This window comes from Cyrtonyx montezumae, unplaced genomic scaffold, assembly GCF_038088225.1.
Source record: "Cyrtonyx montezumae isolate F1298 unplaced genomic scaffold, pur_monq_1.0 scaffold_3, whole genome shotgun sequence".
NCBI classification, from domain to species: domain Eukaryota; kingdom Metazoa; phylum Chordata; class Aves; order Galliformes; family Odontophoridae; genus Cyrtonyx; species Cyrtonyx montezumae.
Window position 1 is genome coordinate 159,170,725 of NW_027072034.1, and position 27,935 is coordinate 159,198,659.

At 43.6% G+C, this 27,935-nt stretch overlaps 1 protein-coding gene across 1 annotated transcript in view; it reads right to left on the bottom strand.

Annotated features, from left to right (window-relative positions):
- PLXNA4 (plexin A4) overlaps positions 1-27,935 on the bottom strand; it is a 451,631-nt gene that overhangs the window by 383,780 nt on the left and 39,916 nt on the right. Inside the window, exon 3 of the mRNA XM_065743801.1 lies at positions 19,108-19,290. Coding sequence (XP_065599873.1) covers positions 19,108-19,290 — 183 coding nt within the window. The remainder of the gene's footprint in view (positions 1-19,107; positions 19,291-27,935) is intronic.

The window sequence follows — 27,935 nt, forward strand, 5'->3', positions numbered from 1 at the left end:
TTACAGAAAGTCAGTGGTGGGGGTTGGACTCGATGATCTCTTGAGGTCCCTTCCAACCCCTGTGATTCTATGACTTCAGTGAATGGACAGTTCAAATAAGTTTTCTGACATCGTTTGGACAATCCCATAGAAGACTATGTTCATAGACTATCCCAAGTTGGAAGAGATCCATAAGGATCATTAAGTCCAATTCCTGGTTTAGACATTTATTAAAATAAAGCAAGCACAAAACCCACAAACCAAACAGCAAGAAACATTCCAAGTCAATCAGAGACCACCAGACTGCAGAGTTCTCTCTTGAGACACTAACCCTAGACATTTCTACCAGGAAATCCCCTCTCAATGGTTTAGCTACACAAGATTTTCTTTGGGACAGGGAGTACCAGAAGAATTCCTGAGGTCAGTTCCACACCTGCATTCTCTGATTTGACTGATCATAAGTAAAGGGAATCGTCTGCAGAAATCGCCTTGCAAGTGGTTCCAATGGTCCGAGGCAGAAGAGCAGGGGCGGCAAAAGTGGGGAGAACAGCAGCAGCAATGGGCAGCCCTGAGCAGCAAGCAGCTGTCCTGGAGAAGCTGCACTGGCTCAGCACCAGAGAAGCAGCGAGGGGCAACCCCGGGAGGGGCAGCAGCGAACAGTGATCAGCTCGTGAGGGTTCAGATGTTAGAACACCTCAAAGGAGCGGCAAGGTCCAGGAGAAAGCAGCATGTCTTGGGCAGCAGGCCCAGGAGGGAATTTAGCATCAGGGATCAGCTCATGAGGTTTCTGATGGAAGAGCACCTATCCTCATGGTGGTTGGTCGATCCCTCTTTTATTCTCTATTTCTCCAGCCTACGTGGACAAATCTCATGCTAGCGTGCCAGGCAAGCATCTCCTGAGATGGCTGTCTCCCTCCAGAGATGAGTACCACACAAGAGTATTCTCCAGCCATCAAGCTGCAACTTCTCACTCTTTAGTTGCCCCAGGACATGTCCATCTGCTTGTCCCTTAGACAAAGGTTTTCACAACTCTTGCCCAGGACTTGCTTGGACATGCTCATCAGCAAACTTTGAGGCAACGGTATAAAAAATATAGTAGTCTCTTACAGCAATTCTGCTAATTAAATAAACAGGGTCTCTCTGGGGACTTCTGAAGAATTTAAGTCATAAGGAAGAAAAACAAAACAAAACAAAAGTTCCTGTTTTGCAGATTGTGAATTTCTACCACATTCAGTGGAAAACAACCATTTTTGTCACATTAAGGATTAGTATAAAGCACAGTGTCACAGACCTCGTTCCTAATTGCAGACAGGCTGGACACGGTGGCAAAGAAGAGTCACTAGAGATACCAATATATATCTCATAATAAGCTCATTAGCTCTAACACCAGCCCCCATGTTCCACAAAAACTGTCCCAGGGCCCTTCTCAAGATTTTTGCTGAGTATGCTCAAGCAGCAAGTCCCTTGGAAAGCTTCTAAGAGAGGAAGTCAATATGCTTCATAACATCCAAGCAAAGGGTCATCCCTCACAATTAATAGCAAGGGAGTTAAATAAATAAACGAGAGCTTGTTTATCTTCCCCGAGTGGGTGGCTAGCGTGCCTTACTTGCTACTGCAAGAACGTGGCACATCAAGCACTATCAGCAGATTCTGAAAAAGAGGGGATCTATATACGACCAGGAGTAAAGAACAATTCAGGGTCAGAAAAAGCCCTCAAGCCCTTCTATCTCAAGTGTGGCAGGATGACTTGTTAAAGGGAATAATCCCATTGTCACCCCAAGGACCTTACAGTTACTCTCTCTCCCGTACCACAGCTCTTGTAGCCCATGCAACTCATTTGCCATCAACCTGACTGCAAGTCACATTCAGGCTTTATGCTGCAGTGCCTCACATTGAGTCAGATACTGCTGTACACATCTGCACTGGCAGGACACTTTATCACACTCCCCTTAAGCATTTGAGTTACTTATGTAGGAAATAAATGGTCAGCTACCCCCAGGGAATGATATAAGCAATGCTTTGAACTCCTCTGTCTATATAAGCCTGGACAACCTGTCTAGGAAGTGATCCAAACCACTTTCTTAAATACCTCTTTTTCCAGGTAAATCCACTTCAAGCATTCAAGTACATGGCTTGAATGGCATTATACTCTCTACAACTCAGGGGTAGTATCACTTTCATACCTGTCAGGAGAGTAAGCCTGTTATTGATTTGACCTACTAGGCAGCCAAAACCTACAGCAGGAAAATCTGAGCAGCCCCATTCAGTACCATCCACAACACAAAACAGAGATGCCCATAATCTTGGTTGGAGCACCGAGATTTCACCATCCCTTTAAAGCCAGCAAGACTTCAGAAAACTCCATTCCAACATTTCAGACTCAAAGTCCAAGCCCCGAAGTCAGCATTTTCTTCTCACAATGAATGGTATGTTTCTAAGAGGATGGAAAGCACCCTCCCTTGAAGGGCTCATTAGTGACCAGAGCTGTGAACTGTTCTTTGCAAACAAATCAATCCCCCATGTGTGCGCCTCCATCCCTCAGAAATGTACCACAGACTTCCACTAAAAGAGTTCAAGCTAAAGGGACATTTTTTCCTTTCTCTATTTGCTTTACTCAGACTTCAATGTTGTGTGTAAATATTAAATCACAGCATAATTTAGAGATGGGTTTTGTTTATTTTACAGAGAATCAATTCATCTTTTGTTACAGAAAAACAGAAAAAGAAGGGAGGAAAAAAAAAGAAGAGATGCTTCAGCTTTGGTAAATTTCAAAAACAAAATCACTTAATAAAAAGCTGCTCAGAGATTGCACATCACTGGGAGATGTTTATAATGCAAGCAAGAGGGTTTTTTAACTGTTCCCGAGAAACACTCGTGTAGAATAGAATGAGGGCCAGGAGGTTAAAACACAGCCATCATAACCTTTATTACTTCATTTTTGTGAAGCCATTAACCACAGGAGGACCACAGATGTGCCACAGCTCCAGCAGCTGGAGTGAAATTCAATACCCACATCAGAACCTAATTTATGGTCAACCTGTTGGGAGGGGGCAGGGAGGCCAAGGCTCAGCATTCCTGTCTACCACACGGTGGGGAAATCACAGATCCATGTGAGTCTATGAAAAATTGTGTGTTGAAAGAGATCAGCCAAACCCCTGGCACAAAGAGGGAAGATTTAGACTGGATACAAGGAAGAAGTTTTGCTTACAATAAGGATGGTGAGTCACTAGAACAGGTTGCCCAGAGAGGTGGTAGATACCCCATCCCTGGAGACACTCAAGGACAGGCTGAATGGGACCCTGAGCACCTTATCTATCTGTAGGTGCTCCTGTTCAGTGCAGGAGAGTAGGATTAGATGAACTTTAAGGGTTTCTTCCAACTCAGATTATCACATGGAAGGAGCCCGCACTTGTACAACTTCACAGCCAGTACAAGTGGAAATTCTGCATATGAAAGCAGCTGAACCCCAACAACAGAATCATAGAAGGGCTTAGCCCATGAAGCCATGAGAGGAAATCAAATAATAAAGTGTGGTACATGCTCATTGCAAGTGACAGTCCATTCCCTGAAGAACTCACAGGCTATGTAGAAAAGAGTGTAGGAGGCATGCAGGGAATGAAGCGTTTTGCCTGAGGTCATGCAGCAATCAGCAACAGAGCCAGGAAGAGATCAATGGTTTCTTGCTCTGCCATTATCAGAGAATGGCCTGGGTTGAAAAGGACATCAGAGATCATCGAGCTTCAACCCCCTGCTGTTGGCAGGGTCACCACCCACTAGCACAGGCTGCCCAGAGCAACATCCAGCCTTGCCTTGAATGCCTCCAGGGATGGGGCATCCACAACTTCTCGGTGACACACTGGAACAGGTTGCCCAAACCCTGGAGTGAAAAACTTCCTCCTAACATACAACCTAAATCTCAAATCATTCCTGCTTGTCCTATCGTTATCAACCCGTGTAAACAGTCACTCCCCCTCCTGTTTATATGCTCCCTTCAAGTACAGTGAGGTCTCCCCCAGAGCCTTCTCCAAAGTAAACAAGCCCAGTTCCCTCAACCTTTCTTCACGGGAGAGATGCTCCAGCTCTCTGACCATTTCAGTAGCGCTCTTCAGTAACTGTATGTCATACCCATTATGTCATTTGAAGTTTTTCCCGACTACCCTTTGTGCCCTCCTCTTCTCCATATCACCCCCAATTTGATCTGGCCTTTCAGATCAGCCACCTGTCCTCAGATCTCTCTAAGGAACCACTCCTTTCCACATTTTCCCTTTTGACATCTCCCTGCTTCAGTTACTTTTGCTGCTTTGATTGCAAGTTCCTGGATATAAGGACCTCCTGCAACTGGAATCATCCACCTAAGCACTTCTGAAAGTATCTTGATTGCATCTTTGCATACTTAAATATTTCCTTTCTTCTTTGATCTGCCCCATGCTACTAACTTGATTCTCCAAGTCACCTGGAAGCAATGAAGAGCACTCAAGAATATACTGCTGAATTGTGTCCTGTCATCCCAGGTGCTGCTTGCATGGTGACAGACGCAAAGCCCTGCACACATGCAGTGGCAGAATCCTCCAGTATAACACCAGTATAACACCAGCCCCAGGATCACTGCGGCTGTCAGATGTGCAATCCCAATGAGAGACCAGCCTGCTCATCCACTCCCAACTCTGCAGTTGCTGGCAAAGCCCCCGGTCACTGCAGATGCCATAAATCCTGCAGGCTCCCTTTCCCTTTTCAGTGAACCTCAAGGGGTTTTGTTGCTGTTGTTTAGGCAAGGGGGAGTGTTGCTTGTTTTCCTAAGGTTTAAGCATTTTCAGGAGTCTCCTGAAAGCATGAAACACTCAACCATTCAGGGGTTGACACGTGCCAGGTTTGTCACAGACCCCTTCAGCTCCAAACCATGTGAGCTGACACTAAAGCACAGCGTCCACACTCTCAACTCTCCTTCTGTACATCCTCTGCAACCTTCACTTGCATGACCCATTGTTGCCCAACCAAGTAAGCACACATGGACTTTGTAGAAGGTGTTGGATAAGTCACTTGCATTAAAGTGAAGAAAATAGGGGATACCAAAAAGAAAAAAATGCCCTATCCCTGGAATTGTTCAAAGCCAGGTTGAATGTGGCTCTGGGCAGCCTGATCTGGTCTTTGATTTAGTGGGTGACAACCAGCCTATGTCTAGAGGGTTGCAACTGGATGAACTTTGAGGCTTCTTCCAACCCAAGCACTCTACGATTCTAAGTTTCCTACAAAAACTGGTAGCTTTTTTTCTCTTTCTGGACAGAAAAGACAGTAGGTATTTCCATCCACAGGAGGTACTGTCAACGTTTAGCAGTATAGCCCACTCTCAAAACGTGGAGCCCATGGAAGTATCTAACAGAGACAGAAACTCAACCTGAGTTTCTCACATTTCAGTCTGATGCTCAGATCAAACCACAGATGGACATCTAAGACGAACAAGGCCAAAGAGCCATCTAGCAGAAATAAAACTGTAGAGGCTTAAATGAAGCTGCTCATGGGAAAAGAAAAAATGGAATGGAGGAAGGAAACCCAAAATATTCTAAAAGACAGAGGAATCATGAAAGGCAGCTATTGGAGGAAAGGGACCGGATGACAAGGAAGCTGAAGAAATGAGGTACAAGAGGCAGGAAATGTGAGCAAAAATCAGGAAAATGCACTGAGTAGTTTAGTGATCAGGTATTGGGCAAATCTTGAGGATCCCTCATCCCCAGTTCAGAGTGGGTTTGAGGAGCTCTTGAGCAGTCCTTTCCCCAGCTGCTCTTTTCTTTATCTCTGTCTTAATAACTACAAGACAAATAGGAATATTGGACACATTAATCTAAGGTTACCCAGAGAGTTAGTGGCACATCAGACATCACCAAGAGACCCCAAGTCCTACTGCAACACAAACCTTGCCAGAAGTGGTAGGACTGCGCTGAAGTCCTGGATATGAACTTTGTAGGTATTCAGCTCAAGTTAAATAAATCCACAACTCCACCACACTCATCTAATAAATGTAAGATTATTATTAGACTCTTTAGAAGGGTCTGTAGTGATAAGACTTGGGACGTGGTCTGAAACTAGAAGAGGGGAGATTTAGACTGGATATAAGGAAAAAAGTACTTTTATGACAAAGATGGGTGGATACCCCATCCCTGGAGACATTCGACATCAGGCTGGACAGGGTGTTGAGCAACCTGATCTAGCTGTAGGTGTCCCTGTTCACAGTAGAGGAGTTGGACTAGATGACCTTTAAAGGACTCTTCCAAGTCAAACAATTCTATGACAATAATATAATAGTAATAGCAAAAATAATAATAATGCACCGGTAGGTTAGGAAACAGGGTGACAATACCAATCTGTGCATCTTGAAGGAGAGAACTACAAGGAAGCTGCTTCATGTGGGTCTCTGTCAGGAGGGAGAAAACAGACAAATAATGGTTGAGTTCTTCTCAAGCAACTAAAGAGCAGTTAATGAAATCACCTGCCACAGACAGAATCGACAAAACATAGAAAATAAAGCACATCAGAGTCTGCCAGAGCATCTCTGGCACGGACCAGAGGCCTGATGGCTGGTGTATATTTAGTGCCAATGATATCATCTTTCCTAGTGGGGCTTGCCTTCTGCAGTGAGGAGAAGGGCAGCACTTCTACTGCAATGTCAATGTGAGCTTTAAAGAGGAAAGCGCCTGAGATTTCCTTAACAGGGAAGAAAGCAGCACAGTGGTAGCCTGGGCTGGATCACAGAGTAGGAGACAGGCAGAGCACGATCAAAGTGAAAATCCAGGGGGAAAAAAAAAATCAACCACAACATCCATACTGTTATCTTTAGCACTGGTAGATGATACTGTAATAATTTAGTGGTTATTTGGGTTTTGTTGACTTGCCTCATCATAAATTGGGCCTGCTCATAGCTTTGCAGAAAGAATACTGCTCAGATCCCCTCCTCCTAACATCCCCCAGATTCAGACTAAGTATTAATCTTTGTTAGCACTGTAAGGCATATAACACCTTGGTGAACGGTCCTGCATCTGCATAAACAAGCGTTATGCCAACAATCTGTTAGAAGTAGAGCATTAGAATACTAATTGTGGTAGGTCTTCTCATCTCTTGCCCCCTCCCCCCATCACCACTTCACGTCACTGCCACTTCCCCAAATTCAAAGATGCAGAAGTCAGACACCTAAAAACATAAGATTAGCTTAAAATCATGAATTAACAATTCACTCTCAGTTTTAGCTTGTTATTATAATTACTAACAATTAGTGTCAGTATGCATTCAGGGCTTCTGACATTTGGATGGTAAATTTTCCTGCTTTTCCCCCCAGCCCAAGCAGCCCCTCCCCCTAAAATAAAGATTTCTCAGTCACGCAGCTCAAAGCTGAAGTAATATTACAGCTCTAAATGAACAGATGTAATTCACCAGGGTAGCCCTGCACTACTCCACCATTCTAAAAATCTTTTCTTTTCCCACTATATTATGATAATTTATTTCACTACTGAGGCTCCCAGGTGAGTTTCACTCTCCAGTTTCCAAACAGGCAGAAATGCTAACCTGGCAGAAGAAGTTTAACTAAGAGCTTAAATGCAGCAGTCTTATAAGATCTTGCAGTTCTCCATATATTGCATGCTAAGATAGATGTGCAAGGAAAACAGAGATACAAATTTGGAATTTCTTTCTTTCCATTAATAGGAAGTTGCTAAAAATTCCCCAATATAGGTGGGATTTGAGGAATTAATTTACATCATCACGGGGGGGAGAAGTGGTTTGAAAGCATTAAAAGATTTTGACTTTCCCATCTCACGGCGGGAATATCTGCAAGACGAGAGCTACTTGAACAAGAAAAAGGAGAAAAGAGTAAGATGGGGAGGTCATATAACTATAAATTGCAGATTTGTTTTGCTGAAAAAGAGGAGGGAAATAGAATGAGATTTGATTTGGTGCTGGTACGAGTTTGTTGGTTTAGAACTTCCCCCCATCCCCCATTTTCCTCAGTTCTGTAAGAAGACAATAAAGTGAATTACCCTTGTTGTAAGAGAGAGAGAAATGCTCAAGCCTAATGTGATGCCAGGGCCCTATCTCTTACCAGCACAGAGATGCTGTCTAAAGGGCAGGGAAAATGCATTAGCATGCATGACATCTCCTTATCTCTCAGGTTAGCTCTATCATCAATGTGTTCCCTTAGACCCCAAGGAGATAAATCGATTGCATGTGAAATCCAAGAGAAGCCAACAGAAACTTGTAAGCAGTGGGGAAAAAGATCAAAGTGTCCATAGCGTGCGAAACCACATCCATCCCAGCAGATATCACAAGCAGTAAACTCCCCCAGATAACCCAGCCTTAATCAAGCACATGACAAATGAGGCAAACATAGGGAGATTCGTACAGCATCGGTCGCTGTGTTTAATTAGATTTCATTGGAACGATTCTGAAATATTAATATAATGAGGTCTCCACCACTCTCAGTGATAACCTTTTGCCCGACATCGCTGAAATTTATTGCCTGGATCGGTTCAGAAAAAGTTATGTGAAGTCAAAGGGAAAGATGATTCCAGACTACAGCCACAAGCATCCCAGCAGGGTGAGACACCAGCATGACTGGCAATAGAAACAGTGGTTTGCATTTCCAGGATGCCTTAAACACAACAGTGCTGGGGTCCTATGCCAACATACTACATCAGCTCAAAGAGTAAGCACCCACAGAGCTTCCGAAACCCACTGAAGTCCCTTAGGAGTTCATGTTCTGTTACCAAAAGCGACCCAGCCCTGTGAATCATCAACAGAGCACATTTGGCATGAAGGATTGAAACCAGAGCTGAAACCAGTGGTTCCCAACATTCCTCTAGACTTTGCTTCTCTTGGTGCTCGCCCCAACCCATCTCCCATGGGAGTCTTCGGGTGTGCAGCTCATTTCCAACCTAATTCCACATTCACCACACCAAAGAGGATCCCAGTTTGGAGGTGATGGTGCGTGCCTGACACAATGCTACTGATACCTAAGAACAGCTCTCATCGGGAGTTATCTTCTGTGAGATGTGTCCCAAAGATGGGATCTCTCCATTAACACAGTTCTGCTGTTTAGTCAAGTGCAAATACCAACACAGCCAGCTCATCTATTTCCTTTCAAAGCCTCACACTGAAATCCTTATCCAACTCAATCCCTTTTAATTTAAGAAACAAATGATCTTCTTAGGGGGTCAAAGCTGGTGTAACACTGGCCAGTACACAGAAAACCAAGCGATGACAGAGGCAGGTTCATGAAAAAGGCATTAACCTAGAGTTAACACTATCAGAATAGAGTGAAATCTACAGTGTTAACTGCTGCTGTCACAGCTATAGCAAGATGTTTTCTTTTCACCCTGGACATAGCATCCCAGAGGGACTTTACTAGAGCCACAGCTTTGATTAATAGTCGTGGTCTAGCCTTCAACCCATACTTCTACCCCTCACCCAGCAGAGAGCTTTTTTAATTACAGAAAAGGCCAGGGACCTGCAGCTCTTCCGTATGGTTTCATTTAGGAGAGGTGAAAGGCTACTGACAGGGTTTTGGCAGAAAAAAATAAAAATGACAAGTGCCAGAACAAGCAGGAACAGATCCCCAAATCCTGCATAGCAACACACATCTTCGCTCCCGCAGATGTCATATGGGTTGGGGTCTACAAAATCCAGCACAACTCTCTCATGCTTTCCTCCAGGCTTCATACACATGGGTCCTAAGATCAGGAAAGGTTGATTGTTTTCAAGCCAGGCTGCCACCAAGACAAAATGACAGATGTAACAAGACAAAGTCACTGAACCAAACTGAAGGAAGCATTACGGGGAAGAGATCAAGTTGTATAGGAACAGGGAGATTTTACCTCCACTTTCCATCTCATCGACTTCACAAACATTACAAGACTGGATGCAGTTTTATAGAGACTTTTCCTTCACTGTATTTGACAAGGCCCCTTTGGAAGAAGAAAGCTAATGGTCTACATAAGTAACCACACATCAAGGTAGAGCAAAACCGAGTCAGAGGCAGTAGTGCTCACAAGCTGTGGACACAGACAGCACAAAGCTCCTTAACGGGGGGTATACAAACACCACAGTGACACTGACAGGCTGCCATGCACTGGAGAGCCTGGATGTTTGCTGGGGAGAGGCTCTTCAAATCAGCTCAAGCTGAAAGTCATTGATTCAAACAAAAGAAGACACACTCCTTTTTGGTTTTTAATTAAGAACCTCACTCCTACTCAAGGTTGTCAGCTGAGGGAAAAAGCTCTTTTCAAATAGCCAAGGGCCACCTTATGCAAGCCACAGTACCTTCTCCAGCTCACTAACGTGGCTAATCACGCTATTATTTACTTTTACAAATCCAGCCTGACTTTACTAGAAACTTCTCCAAGCATCTCCTGAATTTTGAAAAATGAGGGGATAATTTATGAGGGGATAATTGGCACTGGAACAGGTCGTCCAAAGAAGTTGTGGATGTCCCATCTGCATAACTTTTTCCAGGTTAAATCAGATGGGTCTTTAGGCAAACTGATCCAGAGAAATGTATCCTTACCCATGGTGGGAATCTGGAACTGGGTGACCTTTAGGGTATCTTCCGATCCAAACCATTCTGGGAATCTATGAATTTATTCGACAACAGGGATCATGGGATACCTTCAGGGTATATAAGTGGAGCAAGTAGGAATCTACTCCCTGTTCACCCCCAAACATGGCCTGCTATAGGTCACAGGCTGAGCAGAGTCTCTCCCAGTTTAAGCATCACCAATGGAAAGGAGAATTACAGTTAAACTAAGTGTTTCCTTAAGTTTCTTTGAAGGCATCCACAACTTATTTCAAATAAAAGGGTTCTTTGAGGTGGGCTGGGGATAAGGCAAATTGTTTTCACAGGACATCAGCAAGAGAACAAAGCCCAAAACCAACATCCTTTATGTGTACACACACAGAGCATATATTTACATGCAGCTTTAAATATATTTGAAATTACAGGGAAAAAAGTGTCAATATTCATCAATGATGATTCTGCTCCTCATCACTCTGACCCTGATGCTGACTCTGCACAGCAGCTATTTCTAGCAGTTGGGAGATGAGCTAACTGTACAGCAGATGAGTGCAACAAGAGTCCAGCTTAAACTCTGACCAAAGGCCTGAACAACATAAAAAGTGAAGAGTGGAAACAAATTTCTTTCTTGCAATATATAGGCACAACAGGATTCTGTGATGAGCAAGCAGGTAGAATGGTTTGGAGCACATAGGAAACTGAACCTGCACCTTACTCACTTGCTTAGCATCTTCACCAGCATTCAGTTTCCATGCTCTGTAGCCTTTCTGCTGCTTCTTAAAGATGGGAGCTGTCCAATTTTGATATCTACATCAAAAATCTATTTACAGCTGAACCTGAGATCCTTCACTTGTCAGGGCTGTAACTTTGATGATCGTGGAACCATTTGAATTGGATGGGACCCTAAATGTTGGTCATCAAGTCCAACTCCCCTGCACTGAACAGAGACATCTACAGTTCAATCAGGTTGCTGAGAGCCTGGTTCAGCCTGACCTTGAATAAGACCTCATTCCACCTAAGCCATTGTATGATTCCTTGTGGCCAAAGGAAAAAGATGAAGACGAGACTGACTGCAGAGAGGCTCCTGGGCACAGATCTAGCTGCAGGATGGTGAAAGGGATAGAGCGAAGAATTGTGAAAGGAAGGGATGGATGCACAGCGCCTTATCATGGACTTGCTGTTCTTTCAACTGGCTCCCTGATAACATATGGAGCTTAATCAAATATGCAAATGATGTCCTCCTATCTAGAGACAACGAAAATAGAGAAATAAACCCAGACACCGTGCATTAAAACAAGCCATGAAATGAAGGAGTGGGTAAAAGGTTTCCTCTTTTTGATAAAATTATTTCAAAAGATTAAATTAAAGCAAAACTAATTAGGAGAATCGCACTTAAGCTGACTTCCCATAAGAAGGGTCAGCAGGCAAGAGGCATTCAAAGACAGATGCAAGAGGCACTTCAAGAGCTCCCTGAGAAGTCATTATCCCAGTGAAAAGGGGAAGGGACAGAAAGAGGAGGAAGGAATGACAAGAGCCATTATGGCTGAGCATCCATCCGGGCATTAGATGGAGTGGATGGGAGCTAACAGCCTCTCTCTGTCACCCTGGAGAGCACAAGTGGCAGGTGAGGACCAAAGCTAGTCACCTAATGTCCCTTCCACAGAGCTTCCCAAGGAACAGAGGGATGAAGACAAACAGAAGTACATAAAACTAAGGGCAGAGAGATGTTTTTTGGGTTTTTTTTTCACCCCTTGTATGGCTTCCACGAACAACACAGACACATCAGGTGCGGTAGCCTGAACACTCCACACATCTTGCACAGAGCCTGCAACAGCAGACTGAAAATCATCTGGTATGACGAGGCAGGTGACAACAGTGTCACTGCAAGCCATCCCCTGGGGAGGCTACAGGGACCCTGTATTTCAACAAGGTAACTGGCAGCAGGACCTGGACTTGTTATCTGTCCCTTTGTGTCTGCTTTTGTCACAAACATCCCCCTTCCTGCACATCCTCAGCCTACTGTGAGGGAATCCAGCTCTGCTGCTTTGGGACTAAAATCTGTCAAATTCAAGCTGCAGCCTCTTTGAGGAAGGCCTTGAAGAGCTGACAGTACAGCCTGCTGCTTTCCCTGCTGCAATGGGTCTGCTGGAGTCCACTATTCCTGTTGCAGTCAGGAAAACAAAAATGCTCAGGGCAGCACCAGCAAAACAGAACACATGGCAGCAGCCAGCGAGCACCTCAGGGCTTTGAAGAGCAGATTGCATCTGGAGGGATTAGATTCACACGATCCCATCTCTGACAAGGCACTGTTAAACCAAAATGTCAAAAACACATGAACACAAGGCACCCAGTAAAAGCACAGCTCAGCCAAACCCCACTCAACAGCATAAAGATTGCTGAGTAGTCAGAAAGCAGGGAGAGGTACTTGAGGGAGAGACAGGGAGAATTAATTGCTCTCTGCCAAAAAACCGTGCTCTAACTCTTGTTAAGAACAGCCACCTCCCTGGCAGACTAAAGGGAGTGTTCCTACCGCAGTTTAACACTGGCAGGAGCAGCAAGCTCACTGCAGCATAATGCCCTGAGGATCTGTAGCTAGAAGTCCCAAGGCAATGCACGGGAGAGGTCAAGCAACCACTTGCAGTGATAATTAGCAAGAGTTTAAAGCAAGTGTTCTGCAGCAGAGCCTGGGTACAGGTCTTGTAATGTGATTTAGGGCCTGGAGTTTTGCAGCAGAGGATAAATCACGGGGTGATCTAGGCTAGAAGGGACTTTAAAATTTCTAATCCATCTGTCCTTAAATTTCATGAAGTTCCTTGTCAAGCCGTTTCTTCAGCCTGCCTAAGTCCTTCTGGATGTCAACTCTACTATTCAGCCTGATTTTTCCAGCTGGTTTCAGCTCTGGGAAGTATACATGCCCAGAGAAATTTTGCTTCCCAACCATTTTTCACAAGGTGGACCTGGAGATGAAGTGTAGAAAAGAACAATGCTCCCCATCCATAAGCCTTCAGAATAGAAAGGGAGAGAGATTACATAGCACAGCAGCCTACAGCCAGGATTAACAAATCCTATGACTTTGATTTCACCTATAGAGAGAGTACTAGACCCCCAGCACCTTCAGGCTAGATATTTGGCAGAAATTCTTTACTGAGAGGGTAGTGAGGTAATAGCACAGGCTTCCCAGAGAAGCTGTGGATGTCCCATCCCCGGATGGGCTCAAGGTCATGTTGGATGAGGCACTTGGCAACCTGATCTGATGGGTGGCAACCCTGCCCAAGGCAATGTCTTGGACCTGGATGTGCTTTAAGGTCCCTTCCAACTCAATCAGCTTCTGATTTATGTCACACCAGACACCAGTATCACCTGTTAATGGCTTTTACATGGCCCAGTATGAATAGTTGCCACTGGCCCATGTTCACACAGGTTTCCACCACTAGCTTATTCAAGGCACCCAACATGAGCACCAAGGGCAGATTACACCAAGGCTAACAAAATACAGCTTTCTTGCTGTCACAGACAGAAAACTGAATACTCTTCAGGCATCTAAGCTGGCAATGACCTCTCAAAAAGTGACTGTACATCAATGCAGGACAGAGAAAGCTGCAGCCTTCATAGACGTCAAATACAGACTGGAAACTATCATTCCATCACAAGTGAGTGAAGCACTTGGACTCCTGCTGATTTAGGAAGCTGTGAGGGTGAGCAAGTCCCTCTTGCAGAAACCAGCTTCTCAGCAGGAGCTGGAGCCTCTACAGCATGTTTTCAGAGCAGTCAAGTCCACTTGCCAAACAGTTAGGAAAAGAAATAATTAAAAAAAATCTGACTCCTTCAAAGCTGCAGAGGGAAGGAGAAGGAAGCAGAGTTTCCCTGCTGACATTTGCAGAGCGCTGTCAGCAGCAGAATATCCTCGAGGGAACATCAAAACAGAGCTGAGTTTCTAGTCTTGTGCATATTCAGAACTCCTTTATGCTCAGAGAAACAGAGAGGATCTGGCTTTTACTGCAGCAACAGAGTCCACGAAATTATGCTCAACAAACCCAGGGCTTACTCTCATTACCTCCAGCTTTTGGATGTGAAGCAATGCATCAGAGGAGAAAGAGGAATAATTCCTCCCTTCACCATATGGGTACATTACAATATCACAAACCTGGCCCAGTGCTCTTCCACCTTTTGGGCTCCATTCAACTATTACACTGCCTTACCTTGCTCAACAGAGTTTTGCATGAAGAGCTCCATTTGTTCACTGTGTTGCCCACTAACAGCACTTAACAGCCACCCAGCTACATTGGAAAGATCTAATGTTCTATCAAGAGCCATCTCACCACGATGAACTCTGCTCTGGGAGGGATCTGTTCCAACTTGTGATGGGACAAGGACTTGCTACAAGAAGAAATGTCATAGTGATCAACAATGGTAATAAAGCTGCACATTCAAGTGTCTTTCAGGGTTACCTTCCTGAGGCACAGACCAAGGTGCTTCACCTTCCAGCCACATGTCAACTCCTCCTGAAGCTCTCAAAGCAAATAAGCTGTAAACAAAGCTGCAGCATGCCACTGGAACAGCTACACAACCAGAGGCCAGAGAAGCTAAGACATTCAGTGCTTTCCATTCCAATTACTCACTGGAGAAAGTCAATCTTACCCAACACAGCTGTGAGATGGGCCCAAAATTGGAACTGCCAATTTGAGCTCTCAAATTGAAAAGTCTCCCTGTGGTGTTTTCTTTTGGATCCAAAGAAAGCAAGGTCTCAAGGGCTCAGGGTAATCCAAAGGGTGGTTCACAAAACTGGCCAATGGTGAGAGTTTTCTACTAAATTGAAGCGATACCTGATAGGAAGTGCTGGCCCCATTTCAGAGCTGTCTAATCTGAATGAAAACCTTTACCTTAACCGTAAAGCCTCTTCAAAGACCTCAAACCGATGAGATTTCATGTAAAATGAAATATTGGCCATAGAGTAAAAGAATTGATGCTTAAGTTCAGTTCCTTTCTCTGAAGGAATTTAGCACAGAGAAGGCTTTGAATGAAACATTTTGATGGAAGAATACTTCTTATAGAGCAGTTTCAAACAAATGTAAATTATTACTACTTCATTTTAGAGGAGTCATTTCAAAATGGACAAAGCTTCATTTTGAACAGAGGGGCAATTCCTGGGGCTGTTCTCAAGATGATATTTTTAAACATTAAGTTGCTCTTTAAACCTGCACATGAGCACAGAATAATTGCAAGTAAATTGTTTTTTTTTTGTTTTTTCTTTTTTCCCCTGAGTGGAAACTATCTGCACAAAAGCAATATCCATACATTACACACCTAGGGATGATACACAGCAACTACTGAATGCTGCCACATTCTCTTAGCAATGACATGTATTAGTAACACAATTTAGCCAAAGCGTGAAAGATAAAAATGTTTCTCATATGAAGTACCACAGGATCTTCAATGCCCACAAGTGGTCAGGAGCTCAGTTTTCCATCTCATCTGATTTACCTGCTTCAGTTGTTTGATAGAATCCTCACATTTTATACTCTAATCCCTTTCAACCAGCAGTCCATTAATTTCCCCCAAATCTTCTTTGATCAAACTATTTCCATCCCTTTGGAGAAAGGAAAAGTGCATACAGAAGAACAGGAGCCCCTTTTAGATTAAAGAGCTGAACATGGCTGTCTCGAAGCTGCCTTCTCCATTCCCAAGTTGACACCAACACCCATCAAACCTTTAATCTGTGGACTGTGGTTTCTACCACAAGATACAGACAGAAGGAGATTTTTCATTCTGAGAGTGCAGCATTTTTATCCTATTTATATCATTGTTCTGCAGGGCCACGCTGTGCTGTGGACAAGCTGGCAGAATTGGAGGGCATATTTCTGCAGTGTATTACTCAGAGCTTTCCTGTTGGCCTGCACACATATCTATGAGGATGAGCAAGGGCTGCAAGAAGTATTTTGCCTGGGGCAGTGGAACAGCTAGGGCCAGCTTTGTCATTCTCCCTCCCTCACTCTTTTCTTACCCTATCTCTATCTTGCTTTTTCCTTTTCTTTCTCTCTTTGTTGTCTTGGTTACGTGGGCAGATTCCTGATGTGCTGCTAGTTTTCATTTTAATGATACATTCCTGTAAAGCATGATATTTTACTTCAGTTTTGTGTGCCACTGGATGCATTCCTTTGACATGTGACATCTGTATATCAACAGATATTGCTTTATGACTATGGGTACTTTTCAGTGCCTCCACGGATTTCATGCATCAAAATCTGATACGTGGACTGTATTTTTTCCTATAAAAACACAGGGAAAATGATTGAAACTGCAGGAAAATAAGGGAAGTTTCTCCAAAACCATCTTCTAATTATTTGTAGTGAATCTTTCAGCAACAACTGTGCGGATCCTACTGCTTTGAAGATAATAACTCATCTTTTTGTGCTATCCAGAAATACTTTCCTGTGGCTTGATCAAGCAGCTACACCATGCCCCAAAAACAGCCATACGTTCCACATGTGGTAGGGGCTCATCAGGAAAAAGTGAGTCCTTGGGCTTTGTCCACTGGTCCAGAGTTTCATCTAATCTTGTATAGCTGATTTCAATTCACCCATACACAATTTTTTAAACATAAATCAAATTTCATCCCAAAACAATGGATTTCACAGGAGTTGCAATTACCAGTGTAGTATTTCCCTTTGCTTCCAATTCCAAAGCATCTGTCTGATAAGCCAAGATGGAAAACCAGGACTCAGAAGGCCGTGAAGCTTTGGCAGGGACCAGGTGAAAATCCTCAGTGCCAAATTCAGTGCCTCGTGCAGCCCTTGGAGGGGGAAAGAAGTCCTGAGCCCAGATACCCTCAGAAGCCCTGGAGGAGAGTAAGTGATTGCAGGAGGATGGGGACAGACCTGCAGGAAATGGGTATTTCCAGGATCAGTTGTTCCAAAACAACCACATCAGTTTGGGGAAGCCTCATTTTGGACTGATGATCAGCTCTGCATGCTGCCTTTTTGATAGAGAATTACTCGTCCCACAGCGCCTTTATTCACACAACTCCAGCCCTGCTCTGACACACAGACCCACTGCACTAACTACTGCAGGCAGAACATTCATCACGTTCAAAAAAAAAAAAAAAAAAGAGAATAAAATGCAGCTTTCTCAAATTACGTCAGTTAGCTCAGTGCCCCTCTTCTCATTCTTTACCCTATAAGGACGTCCCTGCTCTCTTCCACACTCAGTAAAAAAAAATAAAATAAAAAAAATAAAAAGTCTTCCCACTCCTATTTTCCCCTTTTCAAAAGGGATGAGAGCTTGGATTCTGCAATGTGACCTGCAAAGGCAAAGACAGATCTACGCCTGAGTTTGCTTCTCCCGACGCCAGAAGAAAAAACAAAAGCTCACAAATGCAGAGAAGCAGTAGGCATTCTTAACTGTTTAGGTCTTTTGGATATTTACTATTCAAATCTCAGCTACACATTTTCTCCCCTCAGTGAGACTGGCTGGAGAACTGAACATTTTATTATAATATCACAGATGACAAGGAACCAAAACCTAATTAGTCAGGGGAGGAGATTATTATTATTATAACTGTTTAAAAAACAACTTGGCTCCTTTTCCACATGCTAGAGCAGACCATTAAAACAACCACACTCATTACAAAAGCATCAGAAGCTTTTCCACTGTTGAATTGGACTGGAGACGTTTGTCAGTGGGCAGGATCCTATTTCATACACCCCCTTATGCATGGGCGTAATGCCACCTGAGTTAACAACCCTGATATTCTTTTTAAGAGAAGCAGCATCTATAGGAACAAAACCAGAGATCTCATACTTTCCTTACACATCCACAAACAAACAAATCCTCTTGTCCTCACTGCTCTGCCCATCATATATACAAGCCATAGTGGGAGACTTTTTAATAGCACATTCATCTCTTCAGCTTGACATTATTTGCAATAAGGAATTCAAAGAGGAATCAACACCCAATCCAAGCTCTGGGGCTCCTCCAACCTCCTATAACAGATTCTCACCCATCTCCTCACACACAATATTTTTCAACATCCCCAGCTCAAGCATTCAAACATCACCAAACTGGCACAGAGAATTTGAAATGGATGTGATGCCCATCATTAGCATAAGGCCACTTCCAATACCTCTTGCTGCCTGGAGAAGAGCAACTACTAAAAGCACAACAAAGCAATTCCCAGCTTCCAACTCTCAAGCTCTGTAGTGCTGCCATACACGAACTACAGCAGCTGTTACACTACAGAGCTACAGCCGTGCAACAGGCTTTATTTTTTGAGAATGCAGAGTGAGGAACATAAGCTCAAATTCAATAGAGTGTATTTATTTATGTGGCGTCAACCATGGTTTCTCCATAAACATAATTCTCATTATCGTTCAGACACAGCTGTCTATTAATGAAAACACTCTTCCTTCAAAACAAGCACCCAGCCCTCGGGGGTGAAACAGGTTTTTTTTTTGCCAACTGAAGCATTTACTATCCTCAGAGTAGGTGATGTACCTCACTATAAGGTCTGCACTCACATTCCATTCAGCACCACCAATCTCCATAAAAACATGAGAGTCTGAGAGCACAGCATTAGAGCTTACCTTCTTGAGCTTTCCACTCTTGGTTCCCACAAAAGCTAGGGAGTGGTTCTTGTAGACATAAGCAATCACAGATGTCATCCTGTCTCCATCTTCAGTGTAAATGGGGAGTCCTCGCACCATAGATGATACTCCCAAGGGGGCATTCATATCCAGGCCACAGAAGTTGTCGTCAATTGTTAACAGCTATAAACAAGAAAAAATATGAAGAAGTGAAGCCAACAACTCTTCAGCCATCTTGGAAGCATTCATTCAATCAGAAACACCATTGTGCAACATGCCCTTAGTTTGTGCAGGCTGACAAATCAATGACAAAGGCAGCACTGGAGAAATACGAAGGTGGAAAAAATTTCTCTGAAGTCTCATGATGAGTTACAGACAGAAAAAGCACAGGAAACTTGTTTCTCTTGAATGACAGCCCAGCAGGATACATTACTTTAAGCCTTTTTCTGACTGCTTTACCAGTCAAGACCCAGCAATCAAAAAGAAGGTCTGCAGAAAATGTCTTAAACATTTCTAATTCCACCCAAAATAAAGTATGTACATCATTCCTAAGGGATCCAGAATACAAAACACTGAGCTAAGTCCATACTGGCATATAGACCATGGCCTGTCCTCTAGCCATTACATCCACCATCTCCCATACTGACTCCAAAAGCTGCAGCACCATCTGTGATACTTCTTGGAAGCAGCTCTAACGTACACCCAGGCTTTCTCTGGAAGAGGGCTGGTCAGCAATAGGGACCACACTAAGGATTACACACTACAGTAAGCACCTGCACACACTTCCTAGTCCTGGAGCCAGTTCATTCATGCAGTTCTGAGTCCTTCTCTCACACTGTTTGGCCTGGGCAACTTAAGAGTCTCTATTGGGATCACAAAATATCCAAGGTGGAAGAGACCCTTAAAGATCATCTGGACCAACTCCTTTGCAATGAAGAGGGACACCTGCAGCTCAAGCAGAGTGCTCAGAGCCTGGTCCAGTTTGACCCTGAGCATCTTCATGGATGTGAACACCTGTAACATGTAGTTACTTGCAATGGTGCTTCCTTCAGAATGTTACAGAAATATATCAAAATCACACGGACAGCTCTTCTATCTCACAGTACAACTTGGAAAGTAAGGTTAATACAAGTTCCCATTGCAAAGATCCCACAGAGTAAGCAAAATGAAGATGAAATTCCAAATATAGCAGCACACAATTGCCAGTGCAATTAGACTTTATTGACTTCAGCGAGACCACTCTTACACATTTGAAGCTAAGCTTAAAACATTTTCCTGGACTAAGGCCTAGGAAGGCAATAATTCAGTGGACAATAAATTCATCTAATTTTCTTAAGCCATTAAGGAAGGATCATGATCGTTTTCTTTATCTGAGATCATATATTCCAGGAAGCACGGCTAGAATACGTTTCTCCTTGAAGGAGTTCATGGGTGGCAAAAGCCTGAGAGTTAATTCATTTTGTTCTTACCTAGAAATTACATGGAAAAAAAAATTACAGCTGATTTTACTGAATGGAAGGACGTGCCCTAAACATATTTATACAGGAATAAAAACCACAAGGAATTCAAACAGTTGTTAGTAAGGAAGAGTTAGCCTGAGCAAGTCATTAGTGCTTGTGAACTGCCTTTTCAGAGTTAACACACCATCTCAGAGCAATTACAGATCAGCAGCCTCTATGAGCTGCAGGCAGGATATTGCTGCTCTACAATATAGCACAAGATTTAAGATAAAACTGCAACTCCAATCCATTGGCCAAATTCATCTGAAATCTTAAACCAACTCACTGATCATCATGCTTCAGAGAGGCAGGACACCCGACAACAGCAGTACGGACAGAGTTTAGTGAATAATGAGAACATACACAGTTTCATTGTGTAGCTCAGGAAGGGGAGAAAAACAAATAAAAAAACTACAAATAACAAACCAAATAGCTTGATTACCACCTTTGAAGCAACAATCTTGCCAGATCTTTCAGCATGATATTGGATGTTGTCAGAGATGAGCTAATACAAGGGGCAGTGTATTGGTCTGATTCAGTGTCAGGAGGCAAAATGGGGAACAGAAGGCATGTAACACATCATCTAGTGCTGGATCCATCTTATCTAGCTTCAGTCATATGAAGTCTTAGCAAGTAGCCTACAACAATCATCTAAACCCTCCCCACAATCAAGAAAATGAGGTATGTTGGAGAACAGACCACCCATTCAGATCTGTAATGCACTGGATTACCTTGTGACAGACCAGCTGATTGCAAGATGACTCAATAACCTAAACCTAGCACATATCACGCTTTGAGCAGCAAGTTAGACTAGGTGACCTCTTGATGTCCCTTCCAATCTGAATTTTCCTATGGACTCTTCTCGAGTCCAGATCTTGAAGTCAGTTTGACAAGAAACACTTAATAGGCCAAGAAAAGAATAATTTCAGACTGAAAGTGAAATACTCCTCAACTCTGCAACTGACATAAAGAGCAACAGGAAGCAAAGAAAAGTCCTACTAAAGGAAAACAAGATGTGGAAAACAGCTTTCTTCTCCTCACAGAGAGTAAAAACAAACAAACTCAATAGGATCATCAGAAGACTTACCTAGGATGCAGTGAATGAAGTGCCAACTCTAACAGCTGGAAAAAGCACCAACAGCTCAAGTCAAAACAATGGGGAAACAGAACAACCCAAGGTGTCCTTCTTGGTACAGCATGACCAAAACCAGTTGTTACAGTTGAAGCGCTTGGAGACCAAAACAGGTCTATACAATCACCTGCTCTAACTTGCCACACGACTCAGGACACCGAAGTTCACATACGAGTTACTTACATTGTTTTCTTTTGGTTGCAAGGTAATTCAAACTACTCCACTCTGAGTCTGCGCAGCAACAAAAGTAGAGCAGTAAATCCCCCATAATAAATTCTGCCACTAGTAAGAATACACTAACTAGAGAACAACTACGGATGCATATCAAAATTCACACAACCAGAACAAGCTCCTAGTTGTCTGCAAGACCCTAAGATAGAGGCTCAGAGACCTCAGCATCAAACACAACAACTTGTGGCTGATTAGCACACCCTCCCCCAACCTGCTGAGACTTAATTAATGCAGCTGCCAGAAGACTCGGCTCTGCCCTTAAAGGTCTACACGTAAGGGAGCAGAAATCACAGTTCACTCCCTACATGGGCGCAAGACTACCTTTAATTCCACTGATTTTCTCTTAATTCCCTGAGATTATTTACCAAAGAACACATCTAAGCACCAAAGTAAGGCTGTGAAATCAGTGTTCTTGAAAGATGAAGTCCAGATGAGATCTGGGACTATCACATTCCACCTTAACATCTGAGACACCAACAATCACATTGCAGGTCGTGTGCAAGGGCAGATCAGGCTCGTTTCTATGCTACTGGTGGCTGGAGAAGCCACTGAAGAGTTGCAGTTTACAACAACCAAGCCATTGCTGCACTATTAATGCTATGTCAACTGAATGCAGGGCATAAGGAGGGCAGTACTGCCCAGTGCTGGCTCATATGATGGTAAATAATTATGCATTTCAGTATGTTGACTACACACAGCGCACTGAACAGCAAAGAATATGCAGCTGTGCTTTTTGATAAAGTAGTTTGAGAATAGGTCTCGAGATGGCCCCAAAAAATCATCAAGTCATGTTTGCAGTTTTCAGTTGATATATACGCATTCCCTGCCAATTTTCATATGGAAGGTACAGAACTGCAACCACATGCACAGGGGTAGTCTTACAGAATGGCAACTGGGATGGAAGTGCGTATGAAGCAAAGGTGTGTCACTGAATTCTTCCATGTGGAAAAACTGTCACCCATTGACATTCGCTGATTCTTGCTGATCATTTACGGAGACTAAACAGTGGATGCGAGCACAGTGAGGTGGTGGGTGATGCAACTCAGTAGTGGCAACAGTGCATCCCCCTGCTGGTGCAGATTCTTATGAGCACAGCATGCAGACTCTTGTTCATCTCTAGTGAAAATGCATAAATAATGTTGGTGACTGTGTTGAAAAATAATGTTTTGTAGCTGAGAGTTTTCCCTATCAAATGATGTTATTTTTCTCTTTGTATTCACTGCAGTTTCCATGGAAATAAATAGGAGGCATTACTTCCAGAGCAACTTGCAGCCCAAAGCAATTCCTCTTTACTCAGTGTGGCCTGGGCAAGACAAAAACTTGGATATCCATGGACTATAAGAAAGAAGGGAACAGACACTTTAGCAGAGTCTGTTGTGATAGAACAAAGGGAAATTGTTTCAAACTAAAAGAGGGGAGATCTAGACTGGATATAGGAAAAATGTTTTTTACAGTAAGGATAGTGAGGCACCGGATTTGACTGCCCAGAGGGGTGGTGGATGTCCCTGGAGACATTAAAGGTGAGGATGGACAGGGCTCCAAGCACCTGATTTAACTGTAGGTGTCCCTGTTCATTGCAGGGGAGTTGGACTAAATGACCTTTAAGTCTCCCTTTCCAACTCAAACAATTCTATGACGTGATGAGCTTGGACAAAGAGCTAGGCCAGTAAGTCACATATTGCAGAAAAACTATTTTAATATAACACATTGGGGTTACTTCCTCTGGGGATCATCTGCAGGAAAAAAAAAAAAAAAAAAAAGAAGAAGAAAAATAAAGCCAGCAAGTAAAAGCCTGAAAATAAGCATCAGCTAGCTTCTGTGCAGCTATGGCTCTCAGCCCTATGCACAACATCTTTGTAAAGGCAGAAATACAGTCATCTTCTTCAGCAAAGAGAAGCACATAAGGAAGTTTGGATTTATGATGAAACAGTCAAGAGTTGCAAGCCCAGGTTTATTTTCAATTCCAGACACTCCGAACAGTGATATAAAGTAGCCACGTTAAAATCTCTGGAGCTTCTCCACTTGGCAATTTCAAGTTAATGACTTTCCAGAATGAAAGAGGAGGTGAGATCATGAATTCACTCTGCCTGCAACATGGCTGGTGCAGCAGCTGGCATATCAGAGAGGGTCAAAGGGAAGATCTGAAGAGGCAGGAAGCAATTTTTGCATCTCAAGCAGTAAAAGTCTAACTCTGAAATTCACAGCATAGTCTGTACGAAACTCAGTGGAGGATTTTCTGATTGAATCATAGAAGAGAATCATAGAATCATTAAGGTTGGAGAAGACTTCTAAGATCACCCTTCCCTACCACTCCTACTAACCTTGTCCCTCTGTGGGGCATCTGCCCTTTTCTTGAACACCTCCAGGGACAGTGACTCCACCACCTCCCTCAGCAGCTGTGAGGCATTATTGCTCTTTTTGAGAATTTTTCCCTAAAATCCAACCTGAACCTCCTCTAGTGCAACTTGAAGCCATTACCTCCTGTCCTATCACTGTTAGCTGGAAGAGGCTGACTCCCAGCTTGCTGCAACCTCCTTTCAGGTAGTTGTAAGGAGCAAGTTTCTGAGATCGTAGAATGGTTTGGGTTGGAAGGGACCCTTAAGACCATCTAGTTCTGACCCCAGATGCTGATCTGGCATCATACCATCATCCCATATCACACTCCCTCTGCTAGTCAAGGAATATTACTCACCACCCCTCTGCCCCAGGGAAGCTGCTAAACAGAGGTTTATTAGGTGCTCTACATATCCAAAATATGAGAGAGTGATTGGCAGCTCCCAGAGCATCCAAGTTCCACCAGCTGCCTCTCCATCTCAAGCTGATGCACAGTGGGGATTCGGTTGTGGAGAGGTTGCTGTCTGCTCCTAACACCATAGGTTACATCTGCAGCAGTGACACCATGGCCAAGTGTCACGTTCGCCAGTGAGATAGGAAGGATGTGCAAAGAATGGGCCTGATTTACAGGAGGATCCTGGCAGGCTTCTGCATTCTCCAGGATTAAGCCTATCAAATTAATAATGAACAGATCCAAGCGTTTCTGGACAGGATGGCTTTGCAAGGCTGGTGCTGGCTCAGTCCTCTAGAGATTCACTGAGCCCCCCAAACTCAGCAGAAGGGTTACAACGGATTACAACACATCCTTCCACAATTCCATTTGATTTCCCAGCAAAAGTGAACAATTTGGCATTGTAAAAAGGGCTGAAGTGCCAGCTAGGGAACTAGTGCAAACAGTGCTCCTACTGATCTGCAGTTGTCACTTAAACATCTCTTGATGGTGGCCAGCATCCTTTCCCAGGTAACTAGAGATAGAATGAGAGTTACACCAGAGGAGGTTGAGGTTAGATATTTGGAAAAATTTCTACTCCAAAAGAGGAGTGAGGTGTTGGAACAGGCTGCCCAGGGAGGTGGTAGAGTCACCATCCCTGGAAGTATTAAGAAAAGGGCAGGTGTATCACTGAGGGACATGGTTAGTGGGCATGGTGGGGATGGGTTGGGGTTGGACTTAATGATCTTATTGGTCTTTTCCAACCTTAATGATACCATGATTCTATGATTCTGTGCTTTAGCAATTGGCCTCTGAAGCAGCCTGTTATAATCAAACACGGTCTAATGCACGTTTGGGGAAAACCTCTGATAAAGGATCAGCCATCCCTCGTTCCTCTTTACTTTCATTCAGATGCAATCTTCCTTCCCAATCAAAGCACAAGGGCCTTTTCTAGATATCTCAGCAGGCTCCAAAGCCATTCCACAGCCTCACCAGGGATAAAAGCTGTCCCAACAGCCAAGTCTTGCCTTTGATTTACAGCTAATACCTAACAGCCTTGTCTTTGTATAGTGGCAGATACTTGGCTTCTCACTCTTGTTATCTCAGGCTTGGCTACTTCAGATAATAGAGGGAATGCATACATTACAGTTGTCTGTGCTGCCAGAAGGACCAGGGAGCCAAATGCAGGAAGAAATCAGCAGCAATATTTAATTGAAGGTCCCAAGGTCTTTTCATCACCTGAATGCAAGATCTTCTCATCAGCAAGGACTGAGCTTCCTGCTGAGGGTGAACATGTATCAAACTCCATAGGGTGTTTAAAACTCTAGGGACATAGAAGCCCTAGGAAAAGCCATCACCAGGAATTTTGTGGTATCTGTAGAGATTCAAGTAATGAAATTTAGAGTCTAGAATGCCTGAAGTAGGGGTAAACCATAAATCCCCATCCAGCAGAATTGCTAACAATGCAATTCACCTCCCTGAAAACCACAGGTCTTTAAACTCCAACTTCTGCAGCAGCATTTTGCTTCCCAGAGATGTGCTTCTGTGTTTGAATATCCCCATGATGGCATCAGCATGGGTCTCACTATTTGGTTAACCTGGATTAGGTGCTAGTTTGCCCTCACTCTGGCACTAGTGCTGGATTGCTTCTGCTCTCCTGCATTTCTAGCAACATCCCTTCTTCTGATCACGCTGCCTTCAGCTCTCCCTTCTGATTCCACGGAGACCATTGGGCTTAGGTCATCTAACCTAGTGACAGAACAAGGGAAACTGGTTTTAAACTAAAAGAGGAGAAATAAAAGTAATATGTTAGGAAGAAAATCTTTACTTGGAGGGTGGTGAGCCTTCTGGCACAGGCTGCCCAGAGAGTTTCTGGATGCCTCATCCCTGAAGACTTTCAAGATGAGGTTGGATGAGACCCTGGGCAGCCTGATCTGGTGGGTGGCAACCCTGCCCATGGCAGGAGCTTGGAATCTGATGATTTTTAAGGTCCCTTCCAACCACAGTCATTCTATGACTCTATCATTCTATGACCTTCTCCCCAAATTCTGTGCTGTGAATTTTGGCAGGACCATCAGATCTCAGGTATCAGCATCTGCCCATTGGCTGTGTCTAGACATTAGATCCTGGTGCAGGATGGAGACAGCTCTTCTGACGTTCACCTTGTGCCACATCATTCACATAATTTTATGCCTTCCCTTCACTGTCAGGACACATGTTCCTGACAGTGGGTGAGGAAAAAGCTGTGGCCTTGCACAGTGAACAACAGCTACAATCCTTTATCATCATTTTCTGGGCAAAAAGATGGGAACTCTGGGCCACCAACCGAAATGGCACAGATCACCAACCAACCTGCTCTTCAGTGGTGAGCCTGCAGTCTAATGACATACAAAAATATCCAGTGCCATTTCCCCAGGGCGCTCGGTGATATAATGGAAACTGGATAAAGAGCCAACATTTGGAAATACATTATAATTGCACATTGCTTTCACTTGTGCAACCAGAGCAGTGGTTACCACGCAATTACATGTCACCATATACAAATGACAGTGCAGTTACAGTAACTTCATCAATTACAGGGAAATTGCACCCACTCTGCTAAGAGGTTTTCACTCAAACATAATTCAGGATCACAAGACCAGTTACCCAAATTGACTAGAACTTGTACAAGCATTTGGTTTTTAAGTCTGCAGTTTAAGTATCAGTTCAAGGACTGGTGTCAAGTTTCCAGAGTGCTGCAGAATCTTAACATGGTACAGACTCATTACACCTGCATTAATGTTCCTTCTGTACTGTGAGCATAAGGCTTCCCATCTACCATCTACCTCCACATCGTAAAATTTGCAATTTCCTGAAGAGGAGTCTGCCTTCCTTGTGGAGACCAATAGTCTTCAGGTCTTTTGCTTAGCAGAGCTGGTTGGTTATTAGTAAGAAGTAATTGTTTCCATAAATTTAGCATCCTCTGAGTTCTGAATTTTGGAAGGATTCGTGTGCCAAAAAATATGCACAATACATATTGATCAGTGAACCCGCACTTGTATTTTAGACCCAAAAAAACTGCAGAATTTCAGCAGTAGCAATAATAGGTTTGTTCTTATTTCCTGCTGCAAACCTGGTGTCACAGCCACAGAGTCCACGAGAAAGAACAACAAAGGCTTTTCAGCCCATTGCTTTTTCTCCAGCTCTGGTTCCCATTGTTACT